The sequence below is a fragment of the Osmerus eperlanus genome, chromosome 9 (genome assembly GCF_963692335.1).
Source record: "Osmerus eperlanus chromosome 9, fOsmEpe2.1, whole genome shotgun sequence".
NCBI lineage: Eukaryota > Metazoa > Chordata > Actinopteri > Osmeriformes > Osmeridae > Osmerus > Osmerus eperlanus.
In genome coordinates, this window is record NC_085026.1 from 4,116,217 (window position 1) to 4,144,191 (window position 27,975).

General features: G+C 48.7%; 1 protein-coding gene across 4 annotated transcripts; it reads left to right on the forward strand.

Moving 5' to 3' along the window:
- The first annotated feature begins 346 nt into the window (after positions 1-346).
- trim9 (tripartite motif containing 9) lies at positions 347-27,958 on the forward strand. Of its 4 annotated transcripts, XM_062469775.1 has the most exons (12): positions 348-1,339; positions 10,611-10,706; positions 11,419-11,472; positions 12,862-12,984; positions 18,262-18,372; positions 18,845-18,998; positions 19,226-19,371; positions 21,358-21,496; positions 22,622-22,660; positions 23,365-23,668; positions 24,358-24,520; positions 25,448-27,958. In XM_062469775.1, the coding sequence occupies exons 1-12, from the start codon at positions 503-505 to the stop codon at positions 25,523-25,525; spliced, it is 2,244 nt and encodes a 747-aa protein (XP_062325759.1). In that variant the 5' UTR covers positions 348-502; the 3' UTR covers positions 25,526-27,958. The 4 variants fall into 4 exon arrangements, with proteins under 4 accessions (XP_062325760.1, XP_062325759.1, XP_062325762.1 ...); XM_062469776.1 differs by lacking the exon at positions 22,622-22,660 and having other exon boundaries at positions 347-1,339; XM_062469777.1 differs by lacking the exon at positions 11,419-11,472 and having other exon boundaries at positions 349-1,339.
- The last annotated feature ends 17 nt before the right edge of the window (positions 27,959-27,975 follow it).

Genomic DNA, 27,975 nt, shown 5'->3' on the forward strand with positions numbered 1-27,975 from the left:
GTCCAACAATAACAACACTTTCTTACAGTATTGTCTTTAAGGTTAGATTAACAACTGATGGGTGTAAAAAGATGCTCATTGTCAATTTATTGGAGTAAATTTACGCTTTCATGATTAATTAAGTCCGTGTTTGATCTAGGCTAATCAATATGTTGTGCCTCCTGTGGGATATTATTATTCAACGCCTCTGAGCATCGTTGAGATATGACTGGTCCACAACGATGCGTTGACAGTTGCCTTGTCCAATAGCAGAATGGATTTACCGGCATTTATGAAACTGTTTTATCTATTGGCTGACGGTGCGTAGTCTTGCTTCTCCTGCCTCCTTCTGTGTGGATGTCTTTCCTTCCAAGGTTGTATTCGCACTTGTAAACGCTGCAGGGAAACACATCTATCGGTGCTACTAATAAGCTTGTTTTGATTCAGCCTCATTAGGCTACACCATTCTACATAATTATTGTCTTAATCTGTTGCAGACATTAATCTAAGAAGAGAATCAACCATGGATGAAATGGATGAAGAATTGAAATGTCCTGTCTGCGGATCTTTTTTCCGGGAGCCGATCATACTGCCGTGTTCCCATAACATTTGCTTGGCTTGTGCTCGGAATATCTTAGTGCAGACCCCCGATGCCGAATCTCCTCAGAGCAGTCGTGCCTCCGGCTCCGGGGTCTCTGACTATGATTATCTTGACCTGGATAAAATGAGTCTGTATAGCGAAGCGGACAGTGGATACGGCTCGTATGGGGGGTTCGTTAGTGCTCCGACTACCCCTTGCCAGAAATCCCCAAACGGGGTCCGTGTTTTCCCCCCCGCGGTCCCACAACCCCCTCCGCAACACCACTTGCTCCAACACCCCGGCTCCCTTCCTCCTATCCCCCGCAATTCCTGCATCACCTGCCCGCAGTGCCATCGTAGCCTAATTCTGGATGACCGGGGGCTCCGCGGTTTCCCCAAGAACCGGGTGCTGGAAGGGGTGGTCGATCGGTACCAGCAGAGTAAAGCAGCGGCGCTGAAGTGTCAACTGTGTGAGAAGAGTCCCAAAGAGGCCACCGTGATGTGTGAGCAGTGCGACGTGTTCTACTGCGATCCATGTCGCTTAAGGTGCCATCCCCCCCGTGGCCCTCTTGCCAAACACCGCCTGGTACCACCAGCGCAGGGCCGGATAAGCCGTCGGACGAGTCCCCGAAAGATTTCCACTTGTACAGAACACGAACTCGAAAATCTAAGCATGTACTGTGTCCAGTGTAAGATGCCAGTTTGTTACCAGTGTTTGGAGGAAGGAAAGCACGGAACACATGAAGTGAAGGCTCTAGGAGCTATGTGGAAACTGCACAAGGTAACGTGTGTTTTTAAAAAGTGTGCATTCGATGTATGCATCAAACTGACCTACTTATTGGAGGCTGTTTGTCCGTTAGAGGATATTAACTGATCAACTGTCAAGTCTACTGTAAGTGAGACTGAACTGCATTACATTTGTCAATGAGAAGATACGCAAAACGCCAGCGGCACAATGTCTCCAGTGCGTAATAAGTTGTCACAGTAACGTGCAGAGGCGCGCAGAAGTGTAGGATTTCTCGTTGAAATTCAGTCCACGAAGAAAGCCAAGTGCATGCTGCCTGCACCCAGCTGTAGATCTGAACTGATGCCTAACCTCAGTCTGGACTGTACTATCAGGTAGTTATCATTTATAGCAGCCCAAACATGTTTAAGGATTCCCTATCTATGCTCTACTTAGTATTGGACTCAGTAGTACTTGACATGAATGAGGCCGTCATCTATTTAGGGAGTGTGTAAACTTATGTCACTCTCCATTTGGTTCTCAGCTGTTTTGAATGGCATCAAATGCACACAGCTGACCATGTGTTTACTGAATTTCCAATTGATACAATCACACACACACACACATTATCTCTCTCTCTGTCTGTCACTCACACCCACAAACACACACACACATTATTTCTCTCTTACACACACACACACTCACACATACATTCTCTCTTTCTTTCAGACTCTCCCACACACACACACACACACACACACACACACACACACTCCCATTGTCCTCCTGGTCTATAATGAGAGTACACAGGCACCTTAGAGATTGTAAGCGATGTCTATGTGATGCAGGACAGATCACAATGTCTATGTGATGCAGGACAGATCCCAATGTTTATGTGATGCAGGACAGATCACATGTGATGTATATGTGATGCAGGACAGATAACATGTAATGTGTATGTGATGCAGGACAGATCACATGTAATGTTGATGTGATGTTCCGTAGCAAGACAGAGAGGCAAGGCTAACTCCGGAGGCCAATGCTATTTTGGAAGCACCAGGTTGTTGTGGGCAGCCAGCCCCCTCTCTTAAGAGGGCAGATCTGCTAGTGCAGTTAATCTATACCTTAGCTCCAGCAGTCCTCACCTCCACACTCCCGGCTCCCAGTGCATGCTGGGAGGAAAACGGTCTGGAGAGCGCTCGATATAGCCATCAACCCACTCACACACCCACGCACATTCTGTGGAGAGTTGTTCCACAGAAGAAGTGGATTCTAGCTCGCTCTGTTGGTCACGATGGATACAGAGAACACTGTATGTATATCTAGCAAATAAGATGCACAACTGTGGAGACAAAATTCGTTTTTTTCTAATCAGGAGAGTTCTGGTTTGTCCCCAAACTACTACTTCCATCCAAAATAGCCAGTACTCCATATACGTAGGCATCTGGTCAGAATAGGAGTTAGGTTTGTGTAAAACACAAAGATCATAATAAAGCTGTCACATGCGCTTGCTTTCATTCAATCCTAACAGAGAGAGAAATAATTCTCCAAGGACCATAAATATTGGCATAGATTCCCTGCCTCTGGTTTCCATGGCACCTGTTCCTTTCAGTGTTATTCTTCGAGGCGCCATGGTGACCTGTCATCTGAAACTGTTGCATGGAGTCTTAACAGATGGCCATGCAGAGGGAGAGCTGGCAGCTGATTGGATGGACAGCATTTGAACCTTACGGGCATTCTGGGGGCATTCCTTCTCATGCTTCTCATGAAGGTTGGAAGAGAAAGGCTTTTCCATAACACGCATGCTCTTTGATATGTTGCCTCTCTCTCTCCTTTATCTTTCCATCTCTCTCTCTTTCTCTCACTCTCTCTCACACACACACACACCACAAATACATTTGAAGTTGATGACTTTCATCCATCTCCCTAACTGATCTTGACGTGGCTGTCAAAGCTTCAGTCTCTCTGCTTGTGATGGTGGGGGTATAGAAGATGGCCTATTTCTATTCTACGATACATCTCATATCTGTACCATTCAAATTTATATACGTGTTTTATATCTGTTGTACATATATCAATAGAATTCTTATTTCTGTTGTTATAGAGACAGGACCATTCCTGTTGTTGTTGTTGTGAAAGAGAAAGGACAGATCCTGTTCCTGTTGTTATAGACTCAGAGAATGCAGAGTCATACCTGATGCCATAGCAACCACATCTCTCAGATGTGCAGAGGTCTGAGGTACCAAGATCAGACCTCCAAGGGAATTCATCCCAGCTGCTTGTTAGCATTCCCTCCATTCCTGTGTGTGTGTGTGTGTGTGTGTGTGTGTGTGTGTGTGTGTGTGTGTGTGTGTGTGTGTGTGTGTGTGTGTGTGTGTGTGTGTGAGTATATCTGCCTTCGCATCTGTGTATTTGTGTATGGGGGGCATTAGTGTGTGTAGATATGTGGTGATTCACATCATTGGTCCTCCCTTCACGTTCCATGTATGTCATTAGCTGTCTGGTGTCTATGATTCCTCTGGCAGGCTCTCAGGCAGTGCCATCTTAACCGTGTCTCAACCACGCCACTAAATCAATTTCATGTCTCCAAAGTCAATTTCGGTCATGAGAGGCATGTGGAAATGTGAGGGACTCGGTGTGTGTCTATCAGAGGGGACCTCAGACCCCCCCCCCCCCACAACCCCTCTCTGTGTTTTATGTGGCGTCTGGCTGAGATGGTTAAGACACTAAGTGGAGGAGATGCAGAGTCAGTTAAAGCTCTTAGCATGGCTCTGAAGATCAGCAGGGTCGCAGTCGCACAGGTCGACGAACAGAAACTGCGTCAGGGGGGGCTCATTTTGTTTTGCTTCAATTACAGACTATTAATAAGACAGGGGATGTGCGGGATGCAACAGAAGATTAGCCACTTACTGTCTTCCCAGAGTCAGAGGGAGGCCTGGGAGATGTTTCTGGGTCCTAAAACCGGTCGACCTTCTCCATCTTATCCCTCTCTCCAGCTCCTGCAGGAAACAGCCTGTTGAGCTCTGTCATTTGGAGAATTTGCTGGAGACTCTCCTCCCACTGGCTGCCTCATCTGTCACTCTTTCATGTTGCTGTGTGTTTGATCTGCCCCCCTCCATACCCACCCACCCCCGAGAAAGATCACTGATTCCAGACTCATCCAGACACCCTGGGCCCCTCAGAGATACCGTCTCCCCCGACGCACACACACAAACACTCTCTCACACACACACACACACAGACAGGCCTATCTGCCCCACATCCAACAGTATGTAATGAGGAGAGACGCAGAGATACAGGGAATATGTGAGCCCTCCCCCTCAGTGCTGCTGTGGTGTCTGGCGCGGGTCTCTGAGGGGCTCGGAGCGGATCTTCCGCGGAAGGAGGTGATGGGACATGCTGCTGCCGGCGTCCTGCCTGCCCAGTATGTAGGAGAAGCACTGACGAGGCAGACAGACTCTGAAGGATCCCCAGCCTTGCGTCCTCCCCTGCCTTGTACCACAGCCTCGTCCCCGGCCTCCTCCACAGCGGGTGATGGGATTGACTGTCCGTCTCCCTCCTTTGAACCCCTCCTGCTCTCCTACAGTGTGGATGTGCTGAAGAACTCAAATACGAGCAGTAGGATTCACACCGGATGCACCTTTTTTGGGTTGCATTAGGGTTGTGGTGGTCATTTTCATTTCCTTTCTTTTGACGTTCTTGAGCCCTACATCGAGACAAGACCTACTTAGAGACCTACTTACAAATATACATAGAGACCTGCATAGCGACTCGCATAGAGAGCTACCTAGAAACCTTTTCATAGACCTTCATAGAGACCTGCATACTGTAGAGACCTGCAAGAGACCTGCAAGAGACCGGCATACACCTGCATAGAGACATACATAGAGACCTACAGAGATACCTACATACTGTAGAGACCTACATAGATACCTGCATAACTGTTGAGACCTGTAGACTGTTGAGACCTACATTATTCATAGTGTCTCAGTCAGTACACAGAAATAGTACTGTCCTTCAGGCTAGGAAACTAGTTATCATATTGGTAAAGAGAGGAAGCTGTTAGATTGCTTGGCCTGCTCCAGTGATGAGGAGGAAGAGAAGAGAAGAAGAGAATGTAGTTATTCAGAGAAGGGTAAGATGTACAGCTGTGCTTACCGTGTCAAGACATTAACGGTGTGAGAGAGACAGAGAGAGAGAAAGAGAGAGAAAGAAACAGATGCAACTGTATGCAGTTGTTAGGAGGGTAGAGAAACACATCAAACTTTCTATCATTTACATCAGAGCATCACAATCCTGACCTCTGCACTTGACCGAAGTCCGCTACCACAACATTGGCTAATACTGTCAGAGCAGCTGAATGCTCCAGCTTGCTGAAGGCCAGTTAGAGGTGGAGTGAGCAGAATGTAACCAACCTCCAGCCTGTTGTCAGTCCTGGAGGCCCAGAGACTTCACGGTGTTCAGAACTGAGCTGGAATGCTCTCCTGATAGGACCCTGCTGCAAAACTGGCACGCCATATCCATAATAATGTTGTGGCGTGATGCTACAAGGGGCTGCCGTCACAAGCCTCGTCTTAACATCGTCACCATCGCCACCATCATCATCGTTTTTGACAGAATTATCCTCCTCATTTATTGTCACTACCACCTGTGTGAGTGTGTGCGTGTGTGTGTGGGCACGTGTTTCATGTTCGTGATCTTGGTCTGCTGGGGCTTAAAGGACCTCTTATGTGATCACAGTCAGCTTAAGGAACTTTCTCCCAGTCAGTTCTGGGAAAATCTTTTTGAATGGGCCCCAAGCTACAGTATGTGTCTGTCTCTTGTCCTCTCTTTAGTCTTTTCTTTGTATTTGTCCCTTTCTGTCTGTCTCCCTCTCTCTGCCTATGCACATCGGGTGAACAGACCATGCGCTGTGCCCCATCATGGCCGCCCGAGCCAGTGCTCCCCAGAATAGCAGAGCTCTGTCCCAGTTCCCGCTCCTCTGCCCCAGGTTCCTGTCCATCACCTGGTTCTCTCAACATGGGGCTCTCTGGTGTGAGCCCTCTTCATTGTGTCGAGTTTTTCGCTTTCTGTGCGTATTGTTAATGATTCCAACGTGCATTATTGATTTATCCCGGATGAAAACCGATAAATAATGCATTAGTCACACGGGGATTGTATGTTGGAGAGGGTTCCAAAGGGCCTTGTTGAACTTAAAGTATCAAAGCAGGCTGAATCTTGGCTGATCTGGTGTATTTTATCATGTCAGCTTTCTCAATTAGTTAACAAGAAAAGGCTTCCCTGAACAGCAAAAGGACTGTTGAAGTATGAATATTTCAAACAGTTTTGTCTCTGGGTAGCAGTGTGTGCAAACAGCCGGCAGCCATCACAGTGATGTAGTATCCTCCTCCCTGGGAACAAACTCAAGTGTTTAAAAACGCCTTATATTTCAATAACTAGTCCACACCAAAATACATTTGTTTTGAATGTTAGAATGTTCTGGTTAAGCACTAAGAGTTGTTCACTTGCTGGAAGCACAGTAGAGAGAGGATTACAAAAGAAAAGTTTGTTTCTGAGGGTGTTTTTTCTTTCCTCTCAAAGGTAGTTTTTGGAAAATAGGTCATGAGAGTGTGAAGGCTATCTTTGCCCTGGAACTGTTGTACTCCAGCGTACTGACTGAAACCCAGGCATTAGAGACACCGTCATGCTTAATGAGTTCACAGAGCAGACACAATTTGACTAATCCTCGCGGGGCTTTTGGGTGACGTTCCACCTATTTCTCCCTCTCCCCTACCGTCCTTGCGCTGTATAACAGCCTACACTTCCTGTTTGGAGTGTTAAGCCGAAAGGATCTGTGACAGCTCTTGACAGTGTCACTGCTCTGTGACAGATCGGCTTGTTCTCTCCTCTGCAGCCAGCACATGAAACATGCAGGATGACCCTCCGGTCCCGGACGGAATTATTCATGGGGAGCACATGTTTTCACTCATCTTAATTACAACGCGCATCCCCTCCACCATCCCACCCCACAACTCCCCAAACCCAAACAGCAGGGACATCTTCCGGCCCCCACAGTGGAACCCTGATTGGGTTCCATTCCAAACATTCCAACACCCCCATCAGCGCCCTAATGTTCGGTAGTCCTCAAAATGGATCTTACATTTTCCTGGCGGAGATTTCTCTTATCCTGAGGGCCAGCGTACTGTAACTCATGTTGTATTAATGGCAGGACAGACGGAGCAGGGATCCCAGGGAAGCATAGATCCCAGAGGACAGTGGCGAGCCCATTACTCACGCTCACGCATTTCCCCTGAATGAGATTGCAAATGTTGAAGGTTTGTGAGATGAAACCTTGTGTACGATAAACCACGACTAATTCCCTTGATGAATCACTTTCTGAAGAGGCTTAAAGTTCTTCAGTGAAGCCCCATCATAAGTCATAGTTGATCTCTTGGTGTGAAGTGGAAGCTTACCATGCCACCTCCTTCCTCCTCCCCTCCCCAGCACCTCCTCCCTCTCCCCATTATCTCCTCCCTCTCTCTCCACCCCAGCACCTCCTTCCTTCCCCATCTCCCTAACACCTCCTTCCTCAAACCCCTAAACCCCTCCCCTCCTACCCCTCCCCAGCATCTCCTACCTCACCCCAGCACCACTCCACCCATGTGGGTAGACTGAGGGCTGTGTGGACCTTATGTTCATGGTGGCTCTGACTCTCTCTCCCCAAGCTAACAGTACTCATCAGCAGTGAAAACCAACCATGGGGCTTTAGCTTGCATGGCACGTTTTGACCAGGAGTCTGTCTGCAGTCTCTCTGACAGACACTGCGGAAAAACGCCCCCAGACAATCAAACACGTTCAATTTCAGCACTTTGGCAGAGAGGCTCTGCCCTATCGATGAACACAGAGACTGTTAACAAGGCAAGAGCATCCTGAACGACCCACCAGGGTTCAGTGAAGGAGAGAGGGAGGGAGATAGAGGGGGTGAGAGGAGAGAGAGAGGGAGAGAGAGAGAGAGACAGCAGGGGAGAGAGAAGGAGAGAGAGACAGAGAAGGGTGAGAGGGAGAGGGAGATAGGGGGAAATGAGGACGGCGTGGGGAAAATGAAACATGTCTGAAAGAGAGAGGGATGAAAGGAAAGGTGGGCTGATGGATGATGTGTCTGTGAGGAAGCAGCGATAAGGAGCAGAGAGAATGTGTTGAGGGGGGATAGTGAGATTGACAGGATCTCTAAACCATCTTGGCTGCTTGGTGATCCGCTTGAAAGGGACTTGATTGATTTGCAGAACTGGGACAAAGAGACTCTCTGAAATGCCATCTCAGGATTTAAGCCCACAAAAAGGATTTTCACTGACCATTCTCTGTGCAGGGTTCATGTTATGGAATGTCTTCATCATTAACTGTTCTATAATTGTGGATGCAGAGTAATGGAATGCGAGTCCCAAGTTGCCATACAGGAAGTTGTACAGACTTGAAGTATAAGTTTACTCTTTGCTCAGCTGTCGTTGAGAACAAACCCATAGTGCAGTGGGGTCACTCTCAGCAGCTGCTGTCAGGGTTTCCCAAATCCTGGGGTTAAAGGTCATAGCCTGGCCCCTGTAGACGGCCTGACAGGATCTTCTCAGAGTCTGGTTGACACAGAGCTGTGCGATACTCTGCCTTGTTTTCTCAGGGTTCCTCTCCAGCTAGTCACTGGTTTGAGGCAGAAACAAGGTGATTTTTTCTGGCTGGATGAAGTAGATCCCCCCTGTTTTCCACCTAAGTTCTCCCAGAAGACCACAAGCTTCTCACTTGGCGATTTTCCCATCCAGTCAACCGGACTGGGGCTCCCAGCGCTGTACGAGGAGGTCACAGCTTCGGCCTTGACCTCGACGTTCACACAACCCCGCTTCACACACTCCTCCTCCCCGCTGTCCAAACACGGACGTGAGTGAGTCAGCACGACGACTGCTGCGGTATTTCCTGTTATCTGCAGGAAGTGGAGCCTATTAGAACACTCTTCTCAGGTCACCCCCCCACCCTCCCATGTGGAATCAAGGGGGTGGGTCCTTGTAAGAATAACAATAAAAATGCTGTGAGCTACAAAACCTTTTATTTTGAACTCCATGAAGATGATTATATTGCTTTGTGTGATGAATGTGTGCTGACTATCATGGAAAGTAAGTACGTAGGCTTGTGCTAGTCAACAACCCTCTCTGTCTACCCTCAGGTGTTGCAGCAGCTCTGGGAAATGTTTTATTCAAACACAGAACAACACTAATTACTTATAGGAACCGACAATAGTGGTTCCCTGCCAAGTCAAGGGCCCCGTGTCTCCTCTCCCCTTTACCCCTCGTTAACGATGCCCTTGTTGACCCACAGAGTCATGGTGTCGTATCAGACTGTCCAGGGGCCAGTTGCATAAACTTAGTTTAAGACTAGTCTTAGCCTTAGACTGTCTTAAATTGTCAGGTTAGACTAGTCTAACTAAGTCTGTCTGTTGCATATATAGTAAGACTGACTTAATTTGAGGTAGAAAGGTTAGCCACCTCTCCCCCTGGCTAAATCTTGCGGTAAGGGCTGAGTTGCTATGCCATTTACATTTACATTTAGTCATTTAGGACACGCTCTTATCCATCGACTTACAGTAAGTACAGGGACATTCCCCCCGAGGCAAGTAGGGTGAAGTGCCTTGCCCAAGGACAAAACATAATTTTGCATGGCCAGGATTCGAACTGGCAACCTTCAGATTACTAGCCCGACTCCCTAACCGCTCAGCCACCTGACTCCCATATGCCAACGATCTGTTAGTAGGCTACGTCATTATCTTAGCATCATTTATTACGAAAGGAATTAAGTGTGTTATTTGTAACTGCAGAAAATGTTGACTGGGTTCTGCTTTTCCGCTAAAATGTAATTTGATTAAACAAGTGAGTAGATAACTCACTTTATTGACGCTAGCACCAGTCAATCTGCGTTGGCGTTGTTGATAAATGGAAGTAGCGTTCGGATTAAATTAAGAAGCTTAATAAAAACGCGCTATTTGTTAATAAGACAACTCTTTCAATATTGTGTTCCTCCAACAGATAAACTGTAGGTTTTCATCAGGTTTAAATGTATCAATCTTTCGCCGTTATGTCACTGTTTTGTCCGCCAATCTTTTCTTTTTTCGCAAAGTGTCTTATTTTACCCATAATGTAAAGTGCAACAGGCTATGTAACTCAGTCTTACGTAAGTCACTGATAGTGAAGCTTCTATGTGTCTATGGCAAGTCAGACTTAAAGTTACATTTAAGTCTAAGACTAGGTCTATTTTTATGCAACTGGCCCCTCTTGAACCAGCTCTCTAACCCTGGTTCTCCTCTTCTCTGCAGGGCCAGCTCTCCCAGGCTCTCAACATCCTGTCGGACCGGGCCACAGAGGCCAAGGAGTTCCTGGTGCAGCTGAGGAACATGGTGCAGCACATCCAGGTACAACTCCTCAACTCCTTCTCCAGCCTCCTGGTTCCGTCCTCCTTCCCCCTCCATCCACTCCATCACCCTCCTCCCTCCCTATCTGTCCCCTACTCCATCACTCTCCATCATCCTCCTCCATCCACTCCTCCATACTGTCCTCCCCTTCTCCCTCTCCATCACCCCCCTCCAGCCTCTCTACCATTCTTCATGGTACTGTAGCAGTGGCTCTTAGCTATCTGGCTTGCCATCCCTTCCCAGTCATTCTCAGCCTAGCTTCACCCCTTTGAAACCCTGCTCTTCCCCGAGGCTGAACATTACCCACCACTTGCACATTGCTGCTGAGACAGACAGAGACAGACTTGTCCCCCCCACACACACACACACACATTGTTGCAGAGAGAGACAGAAATAGATACACATGTCACACACACACTGAGGCATCAGTCGTCATGCAAATTGTCTCTCAAGCATCCGTTAAGCTTGTAGAGAACATGTAAGGATTCCCCAAGTCACTGTTCTGATTTCAAAACCCAACATGGCTCCACACTGTCGAGGCATGCAGTGATGGAGCTGTAAACCGCTAACAGACTGGGGGCAGGCCGTGTGGTAAAGTTTTCATTCTGACCACCTGTTCCATAGAGAGGAGTTAAGCCCATGCTCCGATTACGAGGGGGGAGGGGGGGATTGGGATTAGATGTCCATGCTGATTGGTCTTCTCATCACACAGCCAGCCGATGCTCCCGGGCGACCCTTAGTGACGTCAGGGTGGGGAACATTGAAGGTGAGGTCTTCACCTGCTGGAGGAGGAGAGGAGGAGGATGAGGAGAGGAGCGGGAGGAGGAGAGATAGGTGGGACAGTCAAATCCGATTGCGTTTCATTTGTAGAGAGATTTATCAATCCGTGTCACAAAGGGCTTCACCCATAGATGTCACCAACTAAGACCCAAGCTACTTAATAGGATCACATTTGATTCATATGGGCCTTTTAACAAAGCCATGTCATCGGGATGGACAGACACCCGCAGATCAGCACTTATGTCCGACTTCAACCCTCAAAATAAGACAAGGAAAAACTCCCCAAAACATCTCAGAGAGCAGACTAATCTGCAACATCAGCATGTTTGGTCTTAAACATGGAGATAGAGGATAGAGGCTCCCAGCACCGCCAGAGACCTGGCCGGCCCTGGTGTTGGTCTCCTCCCTCATGGCAACAGATGACTCAAAACAAACGAGAAGTGGATTTTGAGGGACACTTGTGCCTTTTTTGGAAGGTTAAGAGTAAAATGTGTATTTTATTTCAGACAATGAATACCTAACAGCAAATATATCAACAAATACCAGGCCTCTAATGTTCCTATCCCAGAGTTCAGTCACACTGTTCCTATTGGCTTCTCATGCGGTCACGCCCCGATCTTATTGGCTCATCATGCAGTCACGCCCTGATCTTATTGGCTCGTCGTGCTTTGCATGGCTGTCTGTATCAGCTCTGTCATGGCAGCTAGTCACCACTCATTAAACGAGTCATCAAGTCAACAAACATATTTCAATATTTTTAAGCTTTGGATTTCAGTTGGAGTAACTCAAATCTGAACTTTACACAATCAAAATAGTGTCCGTTCATCTTACGGACTTTGATGAGTGGCTGGCTCATGTCTGTGTTGTTAATGACCTCCTCTCCAGAACCACACCCTGGATTCCTCATGTAGTATGCAGTCTTACAACAGACACTGCACATGCATGGATATCAGTATTCGCTTTCTGGCCTTTCAGTAATCCTCTTTCACCTGATGTTAGTGAGGATCCCTGAGGCACTGAACCACTCTGGTCTGTCTGTCTGTCTGTCTGTCTGCCTGTCTGCCTGTCTGCCTGTCTGCCTATCTGTTTGACTGTCTCTGTAGACATTGAGAGTTTATCCTTACCTGCATGTGCATGTGCATTTGTTTCCAAATGATAGTTAGACACCAATCATCCCCCTGTGTGTGCATGAGTCTCTCTGTCCAGTGTATCTATCTGTCCAGTGTTTCTCTCTCTGTCTCGAAATCAGCCTGTCTGTCTATATGTCAGTCTACCTGTCTGTCTGTCTGTCTGTCTGTCTCTCTGTCTGTCTGTCAGTGTATCAGTCTGTGTGTGTGTGTGCTGCGGTCCCAGCCCCTGTGTGTTTGTCTCTCAGGAGAACGGGGTGGAGTTCGAGGCGTGTCTGGTGGCGCAGTGTGACGCCCTCATCGACGCGCTGAACCGCCGCAAGGCCCAGCTGCTCTCCCGGGTCAACAACGAGCACGAGCACAAGCTGAAGGTGAGTGGCCAGGAGAGAGCGGGCGGCAGCACGAGCACAAGCTGAAGGTGAGTGGCCAGGAGAGAGCGGGCGGCAGCCATGTTGAAAAGACACGATCCTGAGACACTGAAACGAGAAATACTAGAGGGACAACATATTGTTTGAAGCTCATGAATTCTGCAGTGTTTGGACCATGGATAAATCTTGCTTCAAACAATGGATCAGAGAAAACATTTTTGCAGGATATTCCGACAGAAGACCAGACCAATGTCTTGATCAAGGTGGTGTTGCTTACTGTACCAGAATTTAGCCACAGCTGTTTTCCACTCAAGGTAGTGTAGGAGTGTCACCAGAGGACAGGCAGAGATACAGTACCCTGTTGCCTTCCTGTACGCCATCCAATTTCATACATGAGTGCTCTTTGAAATGACGGTTCACACATGTGGGTGGCGAGAGAAACAGCATGTTCATGTGTTAGTGTGGATGTTCTGGACACACATGCACTCACACACACGCACACACACAAGCCCACATACTCACACATGCTCACAACACACGCCCACCCACACTTATTGTATACTCACACGCACACTCACCTACACACACACGCACTCACCCACGCACTCACACTCAAGCATGCATATTGTTTTACAAAATGAAGCAAGAGGGTGTATGCACTTCATCTTCAGTAAGCAATGGTATTTTTGAGGCAGGAGCCAGAAACGCCATGAATCATGCCTGCAGACAGCGATGAGCAACGCGGAACAAAGATATTCTACACACACACACACACACACACACAGAAGACATTCCACATACACAAACACACACACACCCAGGCTTCTGTTTATGCCCCTGCAGAGTATGTTCTATACTGTTGAACAAGTCTGGGTCCTTTCCGGCCAATGCTGTAGGGCTTCATCTAACCTGAAATGGCTTGGCTCCCGAGTGTATCCACACACACACACGCGCACACCACGACAGGGTGTCGTCTGCTTCATTAGCGCCTGACTGCTGTACAGTTCACACGCTCACTAATCTGGATGGAGTGCAGATTTGTATGCAATCAATCACATTGATTACACGATGGAGGGAAAGCACTCCCGGTATATTGGCTTCTAAATACAGTTGTTGGATCGAAGCACAAGTACATATCTGTTAGGTAAACGTAATGTGCTTCTGCATCATCCTACCCAGACATGGATTTCTAATGCAGTTGAATGGAGATTAATTGCTAGCTGCATGTTGGTGTTGTTGTGTAACATCTCACAACACGTTCGGAACAAGCTTCAGGATCGCAGGGCCAGGCTACGCTTGGCTGGCATAGATCCTCTTTCTCAGCTAGCCTCCCTCTCCTCTTCTCTGTTTCTCTTCTCTCTTTTGGTCCCTTCGTCTCCCCCCTTCTCTCCTCTGTTCCTCTCCTCCGGTCCCCAATACAAGACCACTGATACCAGAGGCCTGTCTCCATGGTGACCAGGCGGGAACGTGTCAAGCTTGTTCTCGGGTGCCGTGCGGAGGCGAGAGCCGTCAGGAAAATGAGTCAGGTTCCTTTTTCCCCCTCATTGAGACAGAGACAGCAGCCTGTTTAGTTTAGAAGACAGAAGAAGAGGCCGCCCGCAGCTTGTCAAGACGAGAAATTATGAAAGCCTTCGAACGGGTGCCCCCCCCCCACACACACAATCCAGCCTCCCTTCATTGAATCACTCACACACATTGCCATGCTAAGATTGCTTGGCCGCCGTCCAGTCAGACCCTGTAGACGCAGTGGAGCGGCTGTCCTGGTGCAGACCTTGTGCTTCGCAGCACCTGGCAGAGGGACACATACTCCTCGTAGGGAGCAGTGATTGGAGGAACGAACCTGTGGCCGCATCTCCTACGGTCCGCCGCGCTTGTGCCGGTCACCCAACACCCTGCCGGGATCGAGCTCCGTCATTCCCCCTCACTCTCCTCCCCCGACTCAACCCCCCCCCCCCCCTGATACTTCCTCTCATCCCTCCCCTGCCCCGCCCCTCACCCGGGGAAACACCACTGAAGGTGATCTGTGACGGTGCAGGAGGAATACAAACGACCTCGCGTCTCCAGGGGAATAGCAGGCGTGCTGGGTAGACGGCTCGTTCTTGCGGCGCGAGTGTCAGGCGTCGGCCGCCTCTCCCGCCAGAAGGAGGGAGAGGAAAAGCAATGAGCGTTTTCCACCGTCCCCGTCGAGCAGAAAGGCCAGCGCGTGCAGGGACATCTCTCCCTGTCTGTTTGGCCTCCTTGGGATACCAGGGGTCTGCTTTCTGAAGAGAATCGATCGATCATTTCCGTCAGTGTAGAGGTCTGTGTCAGAGGGGTATTTCAGCGGACTCTCGTGTTGTCTTGGTAACAACAGTCACTGTATCATAGCGTCCAGGCCATAAACTCTCTTACCAGCCTCATCAGACTTTCATATTCAGCTCCAAGGCATTATAAAGAGGTATAGGTGTAAGGAGAGATAGGGAGGGAGAGAAAGAGACTGAAAGAGAAAGACAGGTGAGAGAGAGAAAGAGAGAGAGAGAGAGAGAGAGAGAGAGAGAGAGAGAGAGATAGAGAGAGAGAGAGAGAGAGAGAGAGAGAGAGAGAGAGAGAGAGAGAGAGAGAGAGAGAAAGAGAGAGAGAGAGAGAGAGAGAGAGAGAGAGAGAGAGAGAGAGAGAGAGAGAGAGAGAGACTCGTACCTGGACTGGAGCCAGTGCTGCCGAGAAGTTGTTTCAGAGACTGCAGCTCAACCCTCCTGAGCCCTGAGTGTCGCAGTGGACTAATAACTGCAACCAAGAGCGAGAGATGGTGGTGGTGGTGGGGGGGGGGGGGGGGGGGGGTGGCAAAGCAATTACAGAATACTGAATTCACAACACCCTGCAGAGCCATGAACGCATAGGCCTGGTCTGATACCGGTTCATGCTGCTCACACAGTGAAACCCTTGCAGTCTGTTTTGACTGCTAAACGCAGACCATTCCAGACTGTCGGCGAGCAGTGATGCTGTTAGAACTCTGCGCTTCTTATCCTTGATCTTCTGCTGTACTTTCTACATGGAATTGGTAAGTGTTTGTCCCTTTGGTTTAAAGTGTCTGCTAATGAATAAGATGTAAATGGACTGGCTGGGTGTAGAGAGGGAGCACTCTCTCTGTGACTCACTAGTCACCATCACTATGTGAAGAGTTGGCCACCTGGTCGAAGGTTCGAGGACATCGTCGTGTGAACAGAGAACCATGCGTTTGTTCTTCTCTTCTTTAACACGTATGAGAGACGCGAGTCAGAGTTTCCACCCCAACCATTGACCTACATTGTTCTACCATTGTTTTTCTGTAGTTCTACATTGTTCGGCAATTGTTCCAGCCATCCAACTCTCTTCTCTGGACTAGGTTAGGGTTCCCAGTGGGCCAGGGTGGTTTGTCACCCAGCCTCGCCCAGAATGTTTCCTCGACAACCAGCTCCTTCCCTTATCCTGCTTCCCTCTCCTGTCTCCTCCGCCATCTCCTTTTCTACGCCCTCTCCTCTCTTTCCTCCCTCTTCCTCTCTCCTTCCTCTCCTCCTGTCCCTCCCCCGTCTTCCCTCTTGTCTCTCCTCCTCTGCAGAGACTATGACCCACTTAGATAGTTCAGTCCCCTTCCTTTACCCTCCACCAGCTCCCCCGTCTGCCTTTCTCCTTCTGTCTCCATCAATCTCTCTCTCCTCTCTCTCTCTCTCTCCTCTCTCTCTCTCTCTCTCTCTCTCTCTCTCCTCTCTCTCTCTCTATTTCTGTCTCTCTCTCTCCCTTTTTTCCCTTGTTCTGTTTCTCTGTCTCTCTGTCTCTCTGTCTCTCTGTCTCTCTGTCTCTCTCCTCTCTCCTCTCTCTCTCTCTCTCCTCTCTCTCTCTCTCTCTCTCTCTCTCTCTCTCTCTCTCTCTCTGTCTCAGTCCAAGTTATCATATCCTGTTCAAACTGAATTTCCTCTTTAGCGGTAAACTCAGATGAATGACTGCGGCCCACACTCATCATCTACTAGATCAGCTGGAGGGGGTTGGAGGGGGGCTCTCTCATATCTCTGTCTCCAGCTGAGGGGAGATGTGTGACTCAAGGACTGGGATGCAGAGGGCTCAAACTGCCTGGTCAGCAGACCACTGGGTAGATTCTGGGGAAGGAGAGGAGGAGGAGGCAAAGAGGAGGAGGAGAAAAAGGAAAAAGAGGAGGAGGGTGTGGGGGGGGGGTCGTAGAGGGTTTAGCCGTTTGGTTAAACAGACAGCACTGAGTGGAGATCCTCATGGATCTGGGTCGGAGCCAGCCCACTGCAGGGGTGCTGACAGGCTTGGCCAGAACCACACAGACTCAGTCCCTATCAACACAGCCCTGGGGGAGCCGGGTCACCACCCTCACCCTGGTTCTCATCACAGCGTGGTTTTATGGATTTGTCCACATAGAGTGGGCCTGCTCCAGTGCTTGTGCCACATAACAATAGGCTACTGGGCAGGAGTCCGAACATGTTGGTGCTCTGACTGGACTTGCATATCTTTAGCGACTCAAAAGTGAACACATTTGGACCGTTTATGGAGTCAAAAGCAACGATACGGAGGGCTTGAATTGAAAAACACCACGGAGTCTGTAAAAGCTGTAGTGAGAATGTGACGTCACTCTGGACACATAATGAACCACGATCAAGCCTTGTCTATATATGTACGGTAGTATCACAACTCTCTACCAGCAGCCCATCTGCCTTTATCCTTCTGTCTCTCTCCCTCTGTCTCCTTCAGTCTCTCTCTCTCTTTTCACCTCTCTCTCGTTCACTCTGCGTCTTTCTCCCTTTCTCTTTCTTTTCTCTCTTTCCTCTTTCTGTCTTTCTCTCTCTGTCCGCACAGTCTGTAAAAGCAGCGGTGAGATTGTGGCGCCCCCCTGGTTACATAATGAACCAGTAGGATTCGGCCCGGTCTCTGGCAGCATGCGCTGTGATAACGCGTGGGTGTGTATGCCCCAGCATTGCTGTGACGGCCAGGCTAACCTAATTATCCCTTCTGCTCCCGCCCAATTCATCTTGAAGAACTGTTTAGGGGTTCTGTTGTTTTCCGTCTTCTCCCCGGCCCAGAAACCGTGATGATGGAAGCAGGGAAGCCGCTGTTACCTAGCAACCCTAGTCCAGAAATGTTATTTAGATGTTAAATGCGTCGATGAGAGAGGAGTTGGACATCAGTTGAATGGGGACGAGTCAGCCATAGTGGCTAAGAGTGGGGCGTAGATCTCTTCTAATTCTCTCCTCTCCTCTACCGTCTCTCCCCTTCCTTCTCTGCTATAACATCCTTCTCCCACCCCAGGTGGTGAGGGACCAGATCTCCCACTGCACGGTGAAGCTCCGCCAGACCACGGGTCTGATGGAGTACTGTCTGGAGGTCATCAAGGAGAACGACCCCAGCGGCTTCCTGCAGGTCAGGGAACACCCGCACCTGCCCAGCTACGTTCCTCCTCACGTCCTCCTCATCCACCCCAGATTGCCTCCTCCGCATGCATGTGACTGTGTGTGTGTGGGTGTGACTGTGCATTTTTGTGAAAAATGTTTGGATCTGTGTGTTTGTGCATGACTGTGTGTGTGTGTGTGTGTGTGTGTGTGTGTGTGTGTGTGTGTGTGTGTGTGTGTGTGTGTGTGTGTGGAGACATACCTGATCATATCTGATAGTGCTGGGACACAGGCCTGTGGCTAGATCGGCAAAGCTAACAGGATTTCATGCTTGTTTAAGCTTTCAAGCTCAGCCAGGAATGTAGAATGTGAAGCTGTCTTTTCTCTCTGTCAGACAGAGATGTGAAAGAGATAAGATTGTCATCTGACTACAGTACCTTCTCCTTATTTCCTCTCTCTCCCCCACTCATCTCTCCTCCTCCTTACACCCCCCCCCCCTTCAGATCTCAGACGCTCTGATTCGCAGGGTGCACATGACGGTAAGGCCAGTGGGGCAAGGGCACGCTGACCCCAGGATGACCAGTGACTTTGACCTCACCCTGGACAGCAGCCCCCTTCTTCAGACCATCCACCAGCTGGACTTTGTCCAGATGAAAGGTAAAGGGTGTGTGTGTGTGTGTGGGGGGGGGGAGTCAGTTTGTGTGTGTGTATGCATTTGTGTACCTGTATTATGTGTGTGTGAGTGTATTAGTCATTTTTAGTCATTTAGCAGACGCTCTTATCCAGAGCGACTTACTTATTAGTGTGTGTGTGTGTATTAAGAGTGTGTATTAGAGTGTGTATTAGTGTGTGTGTGTGTTTATCTGTCCCGTCTCCCTCCTCAGTCCCAGCTGCTCCTATGCTCCAGCTGGAGGAATGCTGCACTCAGAACAACAGCGCCACGTTGTCATGGAAACAGCCACCTCTCTCCACCATCGCCGTGGACGGATACATCCTCGAGCTGGACGACGGCAATGGAGGCCAGTTCAGGGTAGGAGTCCTCCCCAAAACACACACTTCCTGTCTGCTGCCACGGAGACCACGCTGGGAACCAGTCACCTCCAGAGGCCGAGCAGCGTTAATGTTATAGGCTGCATTTGCATGTCAAAGCAACAACGTAAAACCCGGACAGAGTTCCATGCAGCAGCCTTCACCTGGTCCACAACAGTGACCTTCTTTGTTGGAGCTGTGCAGCACAAAGATGCCTTCATTTGGTGCTGGGGGCTGGTGGGGGGGGGCAGTGTGTGTTTGGGGGTGGGGGGGACAACGACCAGTGCAGCTAGGAGAACGTGAAAGCCAAGCATTGTTGTTTAGTCCCCTGATCCAGGGGGACGGGGGGGGACGGGGGGCGGGGACAGTGTGGTGTGGTGTATGTAGATATAGCACTGCGATGCAGAGCTCTGATTGATCGCGGTGGGGTCATGTGACAGGCGAGGTATTGAATGGCGTTGGTGTCAGGAGGAGAGGGCCCTGGGATGCAGCTGACAGCTGTGGAGTGCCCACAGGAAGTCAGCTTCCAGCATCAAACTGTAAACATGGTCCCATAGGAAGTCAGCTTCCAGCATCAAACTGTAAACATGGTCCTACAGGAAGTCAGCTCCCAGCATCAAACTGTAAACATGATCCCACAGGAAGTCAGCTTCCAGCATCAAACTGTAAACATGGTCCCCACAGGTAGTCAGCTCCCAGCATCAAACTGTAAACATGGTCCCACAGGAAGTCAGCTTCCAGCATCAAACTGTAAACATGGTCCCACAGGAAGTCCATTCTCAACATCAAAGCTGCATTCATCTAGCCTCAAAGCCTCGCTGGAAGAATATACGGTTGCTGTAACTGATACCATGGAGGCTCCCAGCTCTCCATTCACAGGCTCCACACCCTGGGGCAGGGCAGACGATGACCTTGTTTGGAGCCAGCTTGACCCTGACTTTGGGTTACGCTACGATAAGCAACCTGGCTCCTTCTTCGCCACCGCCCTCTCGGTGTCTCGGTGGGTGACACCCTGTCAGTTTCACCTTTCCATCTTAATTACCCCCCACTTTGCACGGATGGGTTGTTCACTCACAGCGCCACACGCCCAGAACGGCTCGCTGGGTGCTAATTGGTGAGGAGCATGTGCCAAATGCTTGTAGTCGTGTCGCTGCGGCATGGCTTCCAGATTCTTTGGCCGTCTGCGGTTTGCCGACACTGACAGGTGCGGAACAGATCCCTGTCAGCACACATGGAGGAGAGCTCCTTCAAACTTTTCTTCCTGAGCTAGAGGGATGTGGAGGTACACACACACACACACACAAGAACACACAGCAGCTTGGAGCAAAGCTAAATCATGTTTGTGTAGCTCTGTCTACGAGGCCTCTCAGTTGGTCATGTCACTGTGAGTACAGCTCAGTGGTAGAGCATTTGGCTGCAGATCAAAAGGTCCCAGTTTCATATCCCTCCTGTATGCTGGTTTGGATCAAAGCGTCTGCTAAATGAACACCTTGCCTCACATTAACACCCGAGGTCCGAGAAGAGTCCCACTACAGAAGTGGTGGATCCATCCATCTCCAGTAATATATCATTCATTGTGATAGTATTTTTCCAGGACTCAGATGATGAACAAACATCTCCAGACTAATATGGTGAAGGCAGGAAGGAGGAGGGGGGGCTTCCTGTGCTTCTGTGACTAACCACAGATTACCAGTGCATCAGCTAGCTCTACTCTGAAGTCAGACCCTTGGTCTATATATAGTTTTTTGTGGGCTGTTTGTATAGAGCTTCTAGTGTACTAACTCTTATATCCCTGCTGTAACCCAGCGGGATCTTCTCTCGGAATAGATCAAACACTTGTTTGGTGCTAAATAACATCCTTCTAGAACTCTTTCATCTGTGCATTTGGCAAGGGGGGTTCTGCTGCGATCTCCACGACGACGCCTGTTCCGAGGTGAGCTTGCGCTGTGCTGAGAGCGCTTCCTGTGGTCTCATGTGTCCTTGACAGGAAGTGTACGTGGGGACGGAGACCATGTGTACTGTGGATGGGCTGCACTTCAACAGCACCTACAAGTCCAGGGTGAAGGCCTACAACGACAGCGGCGTGGGCCAGTACAGCAAAACCCTGGTCATGCAGACCTCCGAGAGTGAGTGGTCCTCCTGTGACACGGTGCCCACATCACCCAGAGAGAAGCCTACGTACGCCACATACTGCATTACAGCCCAACCTGCCTGTCTGTTTTCACCTCTAGATAGCTCATAGGAAAACGTGGAAAAATATCAAGTTATGTGTGTGTGTTTCTCCACGTTCCTGTAAAAGACGCACCCTCCAAAAAGTGAAGGACTGTATTTTGATTATGTAAAAAATGTGACTGATTTAAATAAGTGCAACAAACCAAATGGTTCCAAATGTGGTAAACACAATTGGAAGAATTTGGTTGGAACAGAACATCGCAGAATCATTGTTGGACTTCATTAGATCGTTCACATGGAAGTTTAGTCATATGATTAAAATATGACCAAACAAGGCCTCACTTTTTGGAGTGTGCTGTTGTTCAAAAATGCCTCTCTGCTTGGATAGAGAAGCTTGTGTCATTCAGGAGACCTGGGAGCCCTCAGTCTTCTGCCGTAACAGAACAACTGCTATTAGATTCAGCACTGTATCTTTAACTAAGCTGAGGAGTGGCTGTCCAGGAAAATGCTCTGATCTTCCCCCGTTGTGTTTTGGCAAGCTTCCCTGATCAAAAGTGCTTCTCTTTCACCCCCACCTCTCCCCTTCACAACCTTCCCCCATTTGCTTCCCACCTCCCCCTCCTCCCCCCTCCTCCCCCCTCCTCCCCCACCTCCCCCTCCTCCCCCTCCTCCCCCACCCTCCTCCCCCCTCCTCCCCTCCTCCCCCTCCTCCCCCCACCCTCCCCCTCCTCCCCCTCCTCCTCCTCCTCCCCCTCCACCCCCACCTCCCCCTCCTCCCCACCTCCCCCTCCTCCCCCTCCTCCCCCTCCTCCCCCTCCTCCCCCTCCTCCCCCTCCTCCCCCTCCTCCCCCACCTCCCCCTCCTCCCCCTCCTCCCCCTCCTCCCCCACCTCCCCCTCCTCCCCCTCCTCCCCCACCTCCCCCTCCTCCTCCCCCTCCTCCCCCACCTCCCCCTCCTCCCCCTCCTCCTCCTCCTCCCCCTCCTCCCCCTCCTCCCCCACCTCCCCCTCCTCCCCCACCTCCCCCTCCTCCCCCTCTGTTGCTGCATCCATCTCTCTCTACCTGTATTTCACATTTCAGCTGGACTTCCTCCATGTGATATTCCGACTCTAGCTACAGGTATGGAGGGGCTGCTTCAACCCTGTGACCGCTGAACGTCTCCTCTCCTATAGCTCAGTCTCATCGCAGCCGACGACTTCAGAGATGTCACCTCCATAAGATGGACCAAGGAGCGGGCAGTGAGCTAGAATAGTTTGATTTGTGGCTACCGACAAGTCTACTAAAGTTACATTTGAGGCAAAAACTCTGGACAGCCAGTAATCATTTTAATATGATTTAATACTTAATGCGAATTCAATTATACCAACTTGCTATATACCCAGGTAGCAACTGCCCTCTCCTTCATCCTCATGCACTCTCTGCTTGCATGTAGTGACTCAACATGTTGTTAACATGTTACAAATATATATATGTACTGTTCCAGAACTCTGCGTGTCGTCCAGGAGCCCTTCTCACCCCTCACTTCATAGTGCAGATCCACCTGACCCATCTTGTGAAATCTTTCCGAAATGTAGTATATTCATCATGTAAACAAATGTGTTTGCCAGTGCATATGTGCTTGATATGATCATGAGTACCTCTGCACACTGATTCATTCGTAACACTGTAAATCATCTTGGGTCATTCTCGATGGTGTTTACACTTTCGTCGTTTCTCTTCACCCAAACCACACAGCCGTGTTCACAGCATGATGTTGTTCACACCTTTGACCTGTGGCTCAGAAGAGGAAGCTAACCCGGGCTCCTGTGTTTCCCATCCTGCAGTTGCCTGGTTCACCTTCGACCCCGCCTCCGCCCACCCCGACATCATCTTCTCCAACGACAACCTGACGGTGACGTGCAACAGCTACGACGACAGGGTTGTCATGGGCAACTGCAGCTTCTCCCGGGGAGTCCACTACTGGGAGATGACGGTGGATCGCTACGACAACCACCCCGACCCTGCCTTCGGTGTTGCGCGCGGCGACGTGCTGAAGGATGTGATGCTGGGGAAGGATGACAAGGCCTGGGCCATGTACGTGGATAACAACCGCTCCTGGTTCATGCACAATAACTCCCACACCAACAGGTATGAGGTCATCACATGTGCTGCTGCCAAGGGGTGTTGGAATGGATCAATAGGAGGCTGTGTGTTTGAGACTAAGGGCCTCATTTACTAAGAGGATTGCGCCCATTTCAGGCGCACAATAGCGGGTAAAGACATAAAACCGTATTTACAAAGGCAGCGCACTTGAGTAAAAACGCAGATTACCGCGGCTGGGAGGGTATAAGGGAAAGTGGGCGTGTGCCGCAAAGAGATGGGAGGAGAGGTGTATTTCTTCCTTGTAACATGTTAATGTTACCTGTAACTTCGTGAACCAATATTTCTATCTCCTCTTCGCTGAACCTTCTTTTTCTTTTCCTCGAATCACCCATGGTGGCAGTAACATGCAGGCGATTTCTCCTGTCTTTTAACGGCGCGCTAATTAACACTAAAGGGCGGAATAATCTGGTTTGATAAATACCACGCAAAATGTGGAAATACACCGTGGGCAAAGGCGCAGATTAAGCTGCGGTCGCAATGTTAGTCAATGAGGCCCTAAGGGTTGTGTTTTGTAGTTTGGGGAAATGTAGTATTTAATAGTGTAGAGTTTTGCTGTTTCTCTATTACAGTAGCCTATATCAAGTCTTAAAATTATGTTTTATGTGTATGTGTGTGTATGTTTTTGTGTGTATGTGTTTGTGCGTGCGTGTGTGTGTGTGTGTGTGTGTGTGTAGGACGGACGGGGGCATCGGTAAGGGCTCCACAGTGGGGGTGCTACTGGACTTCACCAGGGGCATCCTCATCTTCCTCATCAACGATGAGCAGCAGGGGCCTGTGGCCTTCGAGGCCCTGGAGGGACAGTACTTCCCCGCCATCAGCCTCAACCGCAACGTCCAGGTAACCCAGACTAACCAGCTAGCCCCGACCAGCTAGCCCCGACCAGCTAGCCCCGACCAGCTAGCCCCGACCAGCTAGCCCTGACCAGCTAGCCCCGACCAGCTAGCCTCGACCAGCCAGCCCCAACCTAGATACAACAGCAAAACCTAGCCACAACCTAGACACAACATCACCACAATTTAGCTTTGGTCCTCTCTGTGTGCAATATTGTGCAACTTTGTGCAAAATGTCCAGGCAACTTTGAGTCGTGTTACAGATGTTATCACTAATCAGGATCCCTTCCTGTCACACCTGCCTGCTCCTACTTTTGACCATGGGTGACTTTACAAACATAACTAAGAACCTCACATATTCTTCTTTATCAAGCTATACCACCGGAAATCTAGCCCTTGTGGCATGGGCTTATACTGAGGAGAGAGTTTAGCTAATTCAACACACTAGCCTCAACAGATTGTAGGAAGAACACCACTGCCTGTCCCTAACTGTCTGTCAGAGTCAAGGTTGTGGCCTCAAGTCCCTCTGGGACCCAGAGAGAAAGGTCTACAGAGGTTATCTACACTGCTGAGTTGATTAATATTCATAAATGTATTGCTCCCTGTGGAGAGAGGACTCATTAGCATTCAGCTCCACAGCTAATGACAAGCTTGCTGATGCCTTGTGACTGCAGGAGGGTTTGTGGGGCCTTGCAGTATCATCAGAGAACATTGCCACCCGGTGGTCACAAAATGCAATTGAATTTTTTACTTAGGGTTAGCTTTAGTGTAGCAAAGATGGTTGTCATCAAACACAATTTACACATAAGCTTGTATAAGGATTCAATTCAATTCACTTTCTAAATAGCCATGGAAATTAAGGTGTTCAGGTAACTGTTGGTTCATTTAAAAAACGTAGTAAGGGTGATCTTGGTCTTCTTCTTCTGCCTGTCAGGTGACCCTGCACACTGGACTTCCCATCCCTGACTTCTACACCCCTGGAGAAGCAGATCCTACTGGCTCAGTGTGTTAGGCAGCAGGACAGCTCTCCCCTGTACAGTCTCGCCCAGAAAACCACCGCGTTCATCTCCCCTCTCTTGCCCTGCTCTCTGCTCCCCACGCCGGACGTCAAGGCCCCAACAGACTCCTGTTCCACCATGCTTGTGTAACCCCACCACGTTTGGACTTCCACACAAGTGGAACTCTGGTTGTGTTTGTCATCTCTACATGTCACATTATACAGCTGGTTGGAAACAGTCAACCAATACAACCTTTGTGGTCATCAAGACTTCTTCTCTACTAGCTTTGCTGAGGATATTATGGGATGTCAGCCATGCTTCTGTATAGCTCAGTGGTAGAGCATTGGACTGCAGATGTAGAGGTCCTGGGTGCAAATCCGCCCCTGTTCATTATGTTGCATAAAAGCGAACAACGACACATTACATTACATTCCTCTCTGGATACCATTGGAAAAAGGGAAATGTGGAGGAAATGTCCTAAGTGTTGCCACCAGGGGGCAGTAATGTGTGTGTGGTTTGACTAAAAGGTGTCATCTGAGGGCACAAAGGGTACCTGGGATGTCACGTCAACTGTTACATTTCCCACATAAATACCCTTTAAAACACACACATATACACGTACCCATCAACAAATAATTGTTGTCACATAAACCTTAAGCGTAAGCCAAGTGACAGTGCACTGCTGACTGAGCGGGGGCAGCACTGGGAACACAACATGGCTCTGTGTGACTGCTAATGAGGAGTGGTGGACAGCTGCCATGAACCCTGACAGGAAGCCCTGGACGCTCAGCTGTGTTGCTCTGTATTTCCCTCAATGTAAAACGAGATGCAGTCAGTGGCTTAGCTTGTGTGAATCTTATCTCTAGTTTGTATAACTACAGTCTACTTCAATACCCAGCTGGAAGCAAGCCTTTATTCAGCCTGTTCTCCTGTCCTGCAGCTCTTAGAGAATGCCTTCCTTCTGCTACAACTATTACACAGCTAATGCTGCTCAAACTGCTACTCATGAATGTGAACTGAAGGAGATACATGACAATGAAGGAGTTTGTGACAGTGATGATGATGAAGATGATGATGGTTGGTGTCACACTGGCTATTTAAATAAGGTGCTACTGCAACTTGCTCAATAACATCTCTCATACTATAGGTGACTGAGTGTTGGTAGTTTTGTATTACTGTCCATGTCCTCTAATGTAAGGAGATGTATGAAGAAATACAATTTATTATTGACGTACCAATCATCTTTGTTGTGACTTTTACACGATAGGTCATTGTTGTTTTTCATCCAATGAATGGATCATGCCAACAGGGGAAGGAGGTGACATTACTTACAACCTTAACAGTTGTTGTAAGTAATGCAAACACCCTCGAGATGTTCTTGGTGTGTGATCTGAAACTGTACGGTTGTAACTTTAAAGTGAAGGTTTCTGACCCATAGACATCCTCAAGAAGAACTCAGACCTATTGTATCGTCAAGGTGCTATCCTGTGGGTGTGCCTTTCATCTGCAACCTGGAAACATTACAGTCATCACACGATCAATACAAGATCTGTGATGCTGGACTTAAAGCCTATTGCAATATATATTTTCATAAAAGCTAAGTACACTGTGTGTTTGATGATAGAATTCCCTGGTTGTGAATTGGCGTATTGGCTTAAGCACAGTATTTTGAAAGAACACAACGATCAGGTTTTCACTCAGTGGGCATCGTCTTCGGGTGCCGCATCTCAGACATCCTAATTGGTTGTTGTTTTGCGTGGTTGTGTTTGTGTCCATTTTTCTGGCCGATCATGGTGAATGGAGACTCTGTGCCCAGAATACCACCAGACCCTTAGAGGTCGCTGGGAAAATACTGAGAGTTCATTCAGCCAGACCAAATGAAACCCATCACGGATATTACAGTTTCATTTTACATAACTAATCCCAAAATTTGTTTTAGCCATTTTTCTAGAACTTTTTTGGGGTAATTGTATAAAGGTCTATCATATTTGAAACCACTTAATACTTTTACATTTGATCTTCTTAAACTTTTATGGTTATGGTTGCAGTATAGCAACCATGGTTATAGTCAAGTGACTGAATCGCATTCCTCATACATGGTTTTACAATAAAGTTTTATTCAAGGCAACGTGCAACACTGACAAGGTATACTGTACAGTACATGTGTTTGGAGGGCTACTCGGCTGTGTTGTATCTCCAAAGTGAATATTTTTGCCCTGCTTTACAGATAGGTTGAATGTTCTAAATATAATTTATTATATAATTATATGTGTTTCACATATATTCATGTGGATTGAGATTATAAGTATTGTTATAATTACCCACATATACTTATGATTATTGTTATTATCATTATTACGAAAATAGTTGTTATTGCTCTCATTCAACTTGACTTATTGAGCTCTTTGTGTTTTCTGTATTTGTGAATATTCAATAAATTCTAGATGTTCAAAAAATGTTTCCC

Excerpts from the sequence above, each read along its gene's own strand:
- trim9 (XM_062469775.1), top strand. The coding sequence starts at position 503 with ATGGATGAAATGGATGAAGAATTGAAATGTCCTGTCTGCGGATCTTTT. Across the intron at positions 1,340-10,610 it reads CTATGTGGAAACTGCACAAG|GGCCAGCTCTCCCAGGCTCT; the intron begins GTAACGTGTGTT and ends TCTTCTCTGCAG. Across the intron at positions 19,372-21,357 it reads GCAATGGAGGCCAGTTCAGG|GAAGTGTACGTGGGGACGGA; the intron begins GTAGGAGTCCTC and ends TGTCCTTGACAG.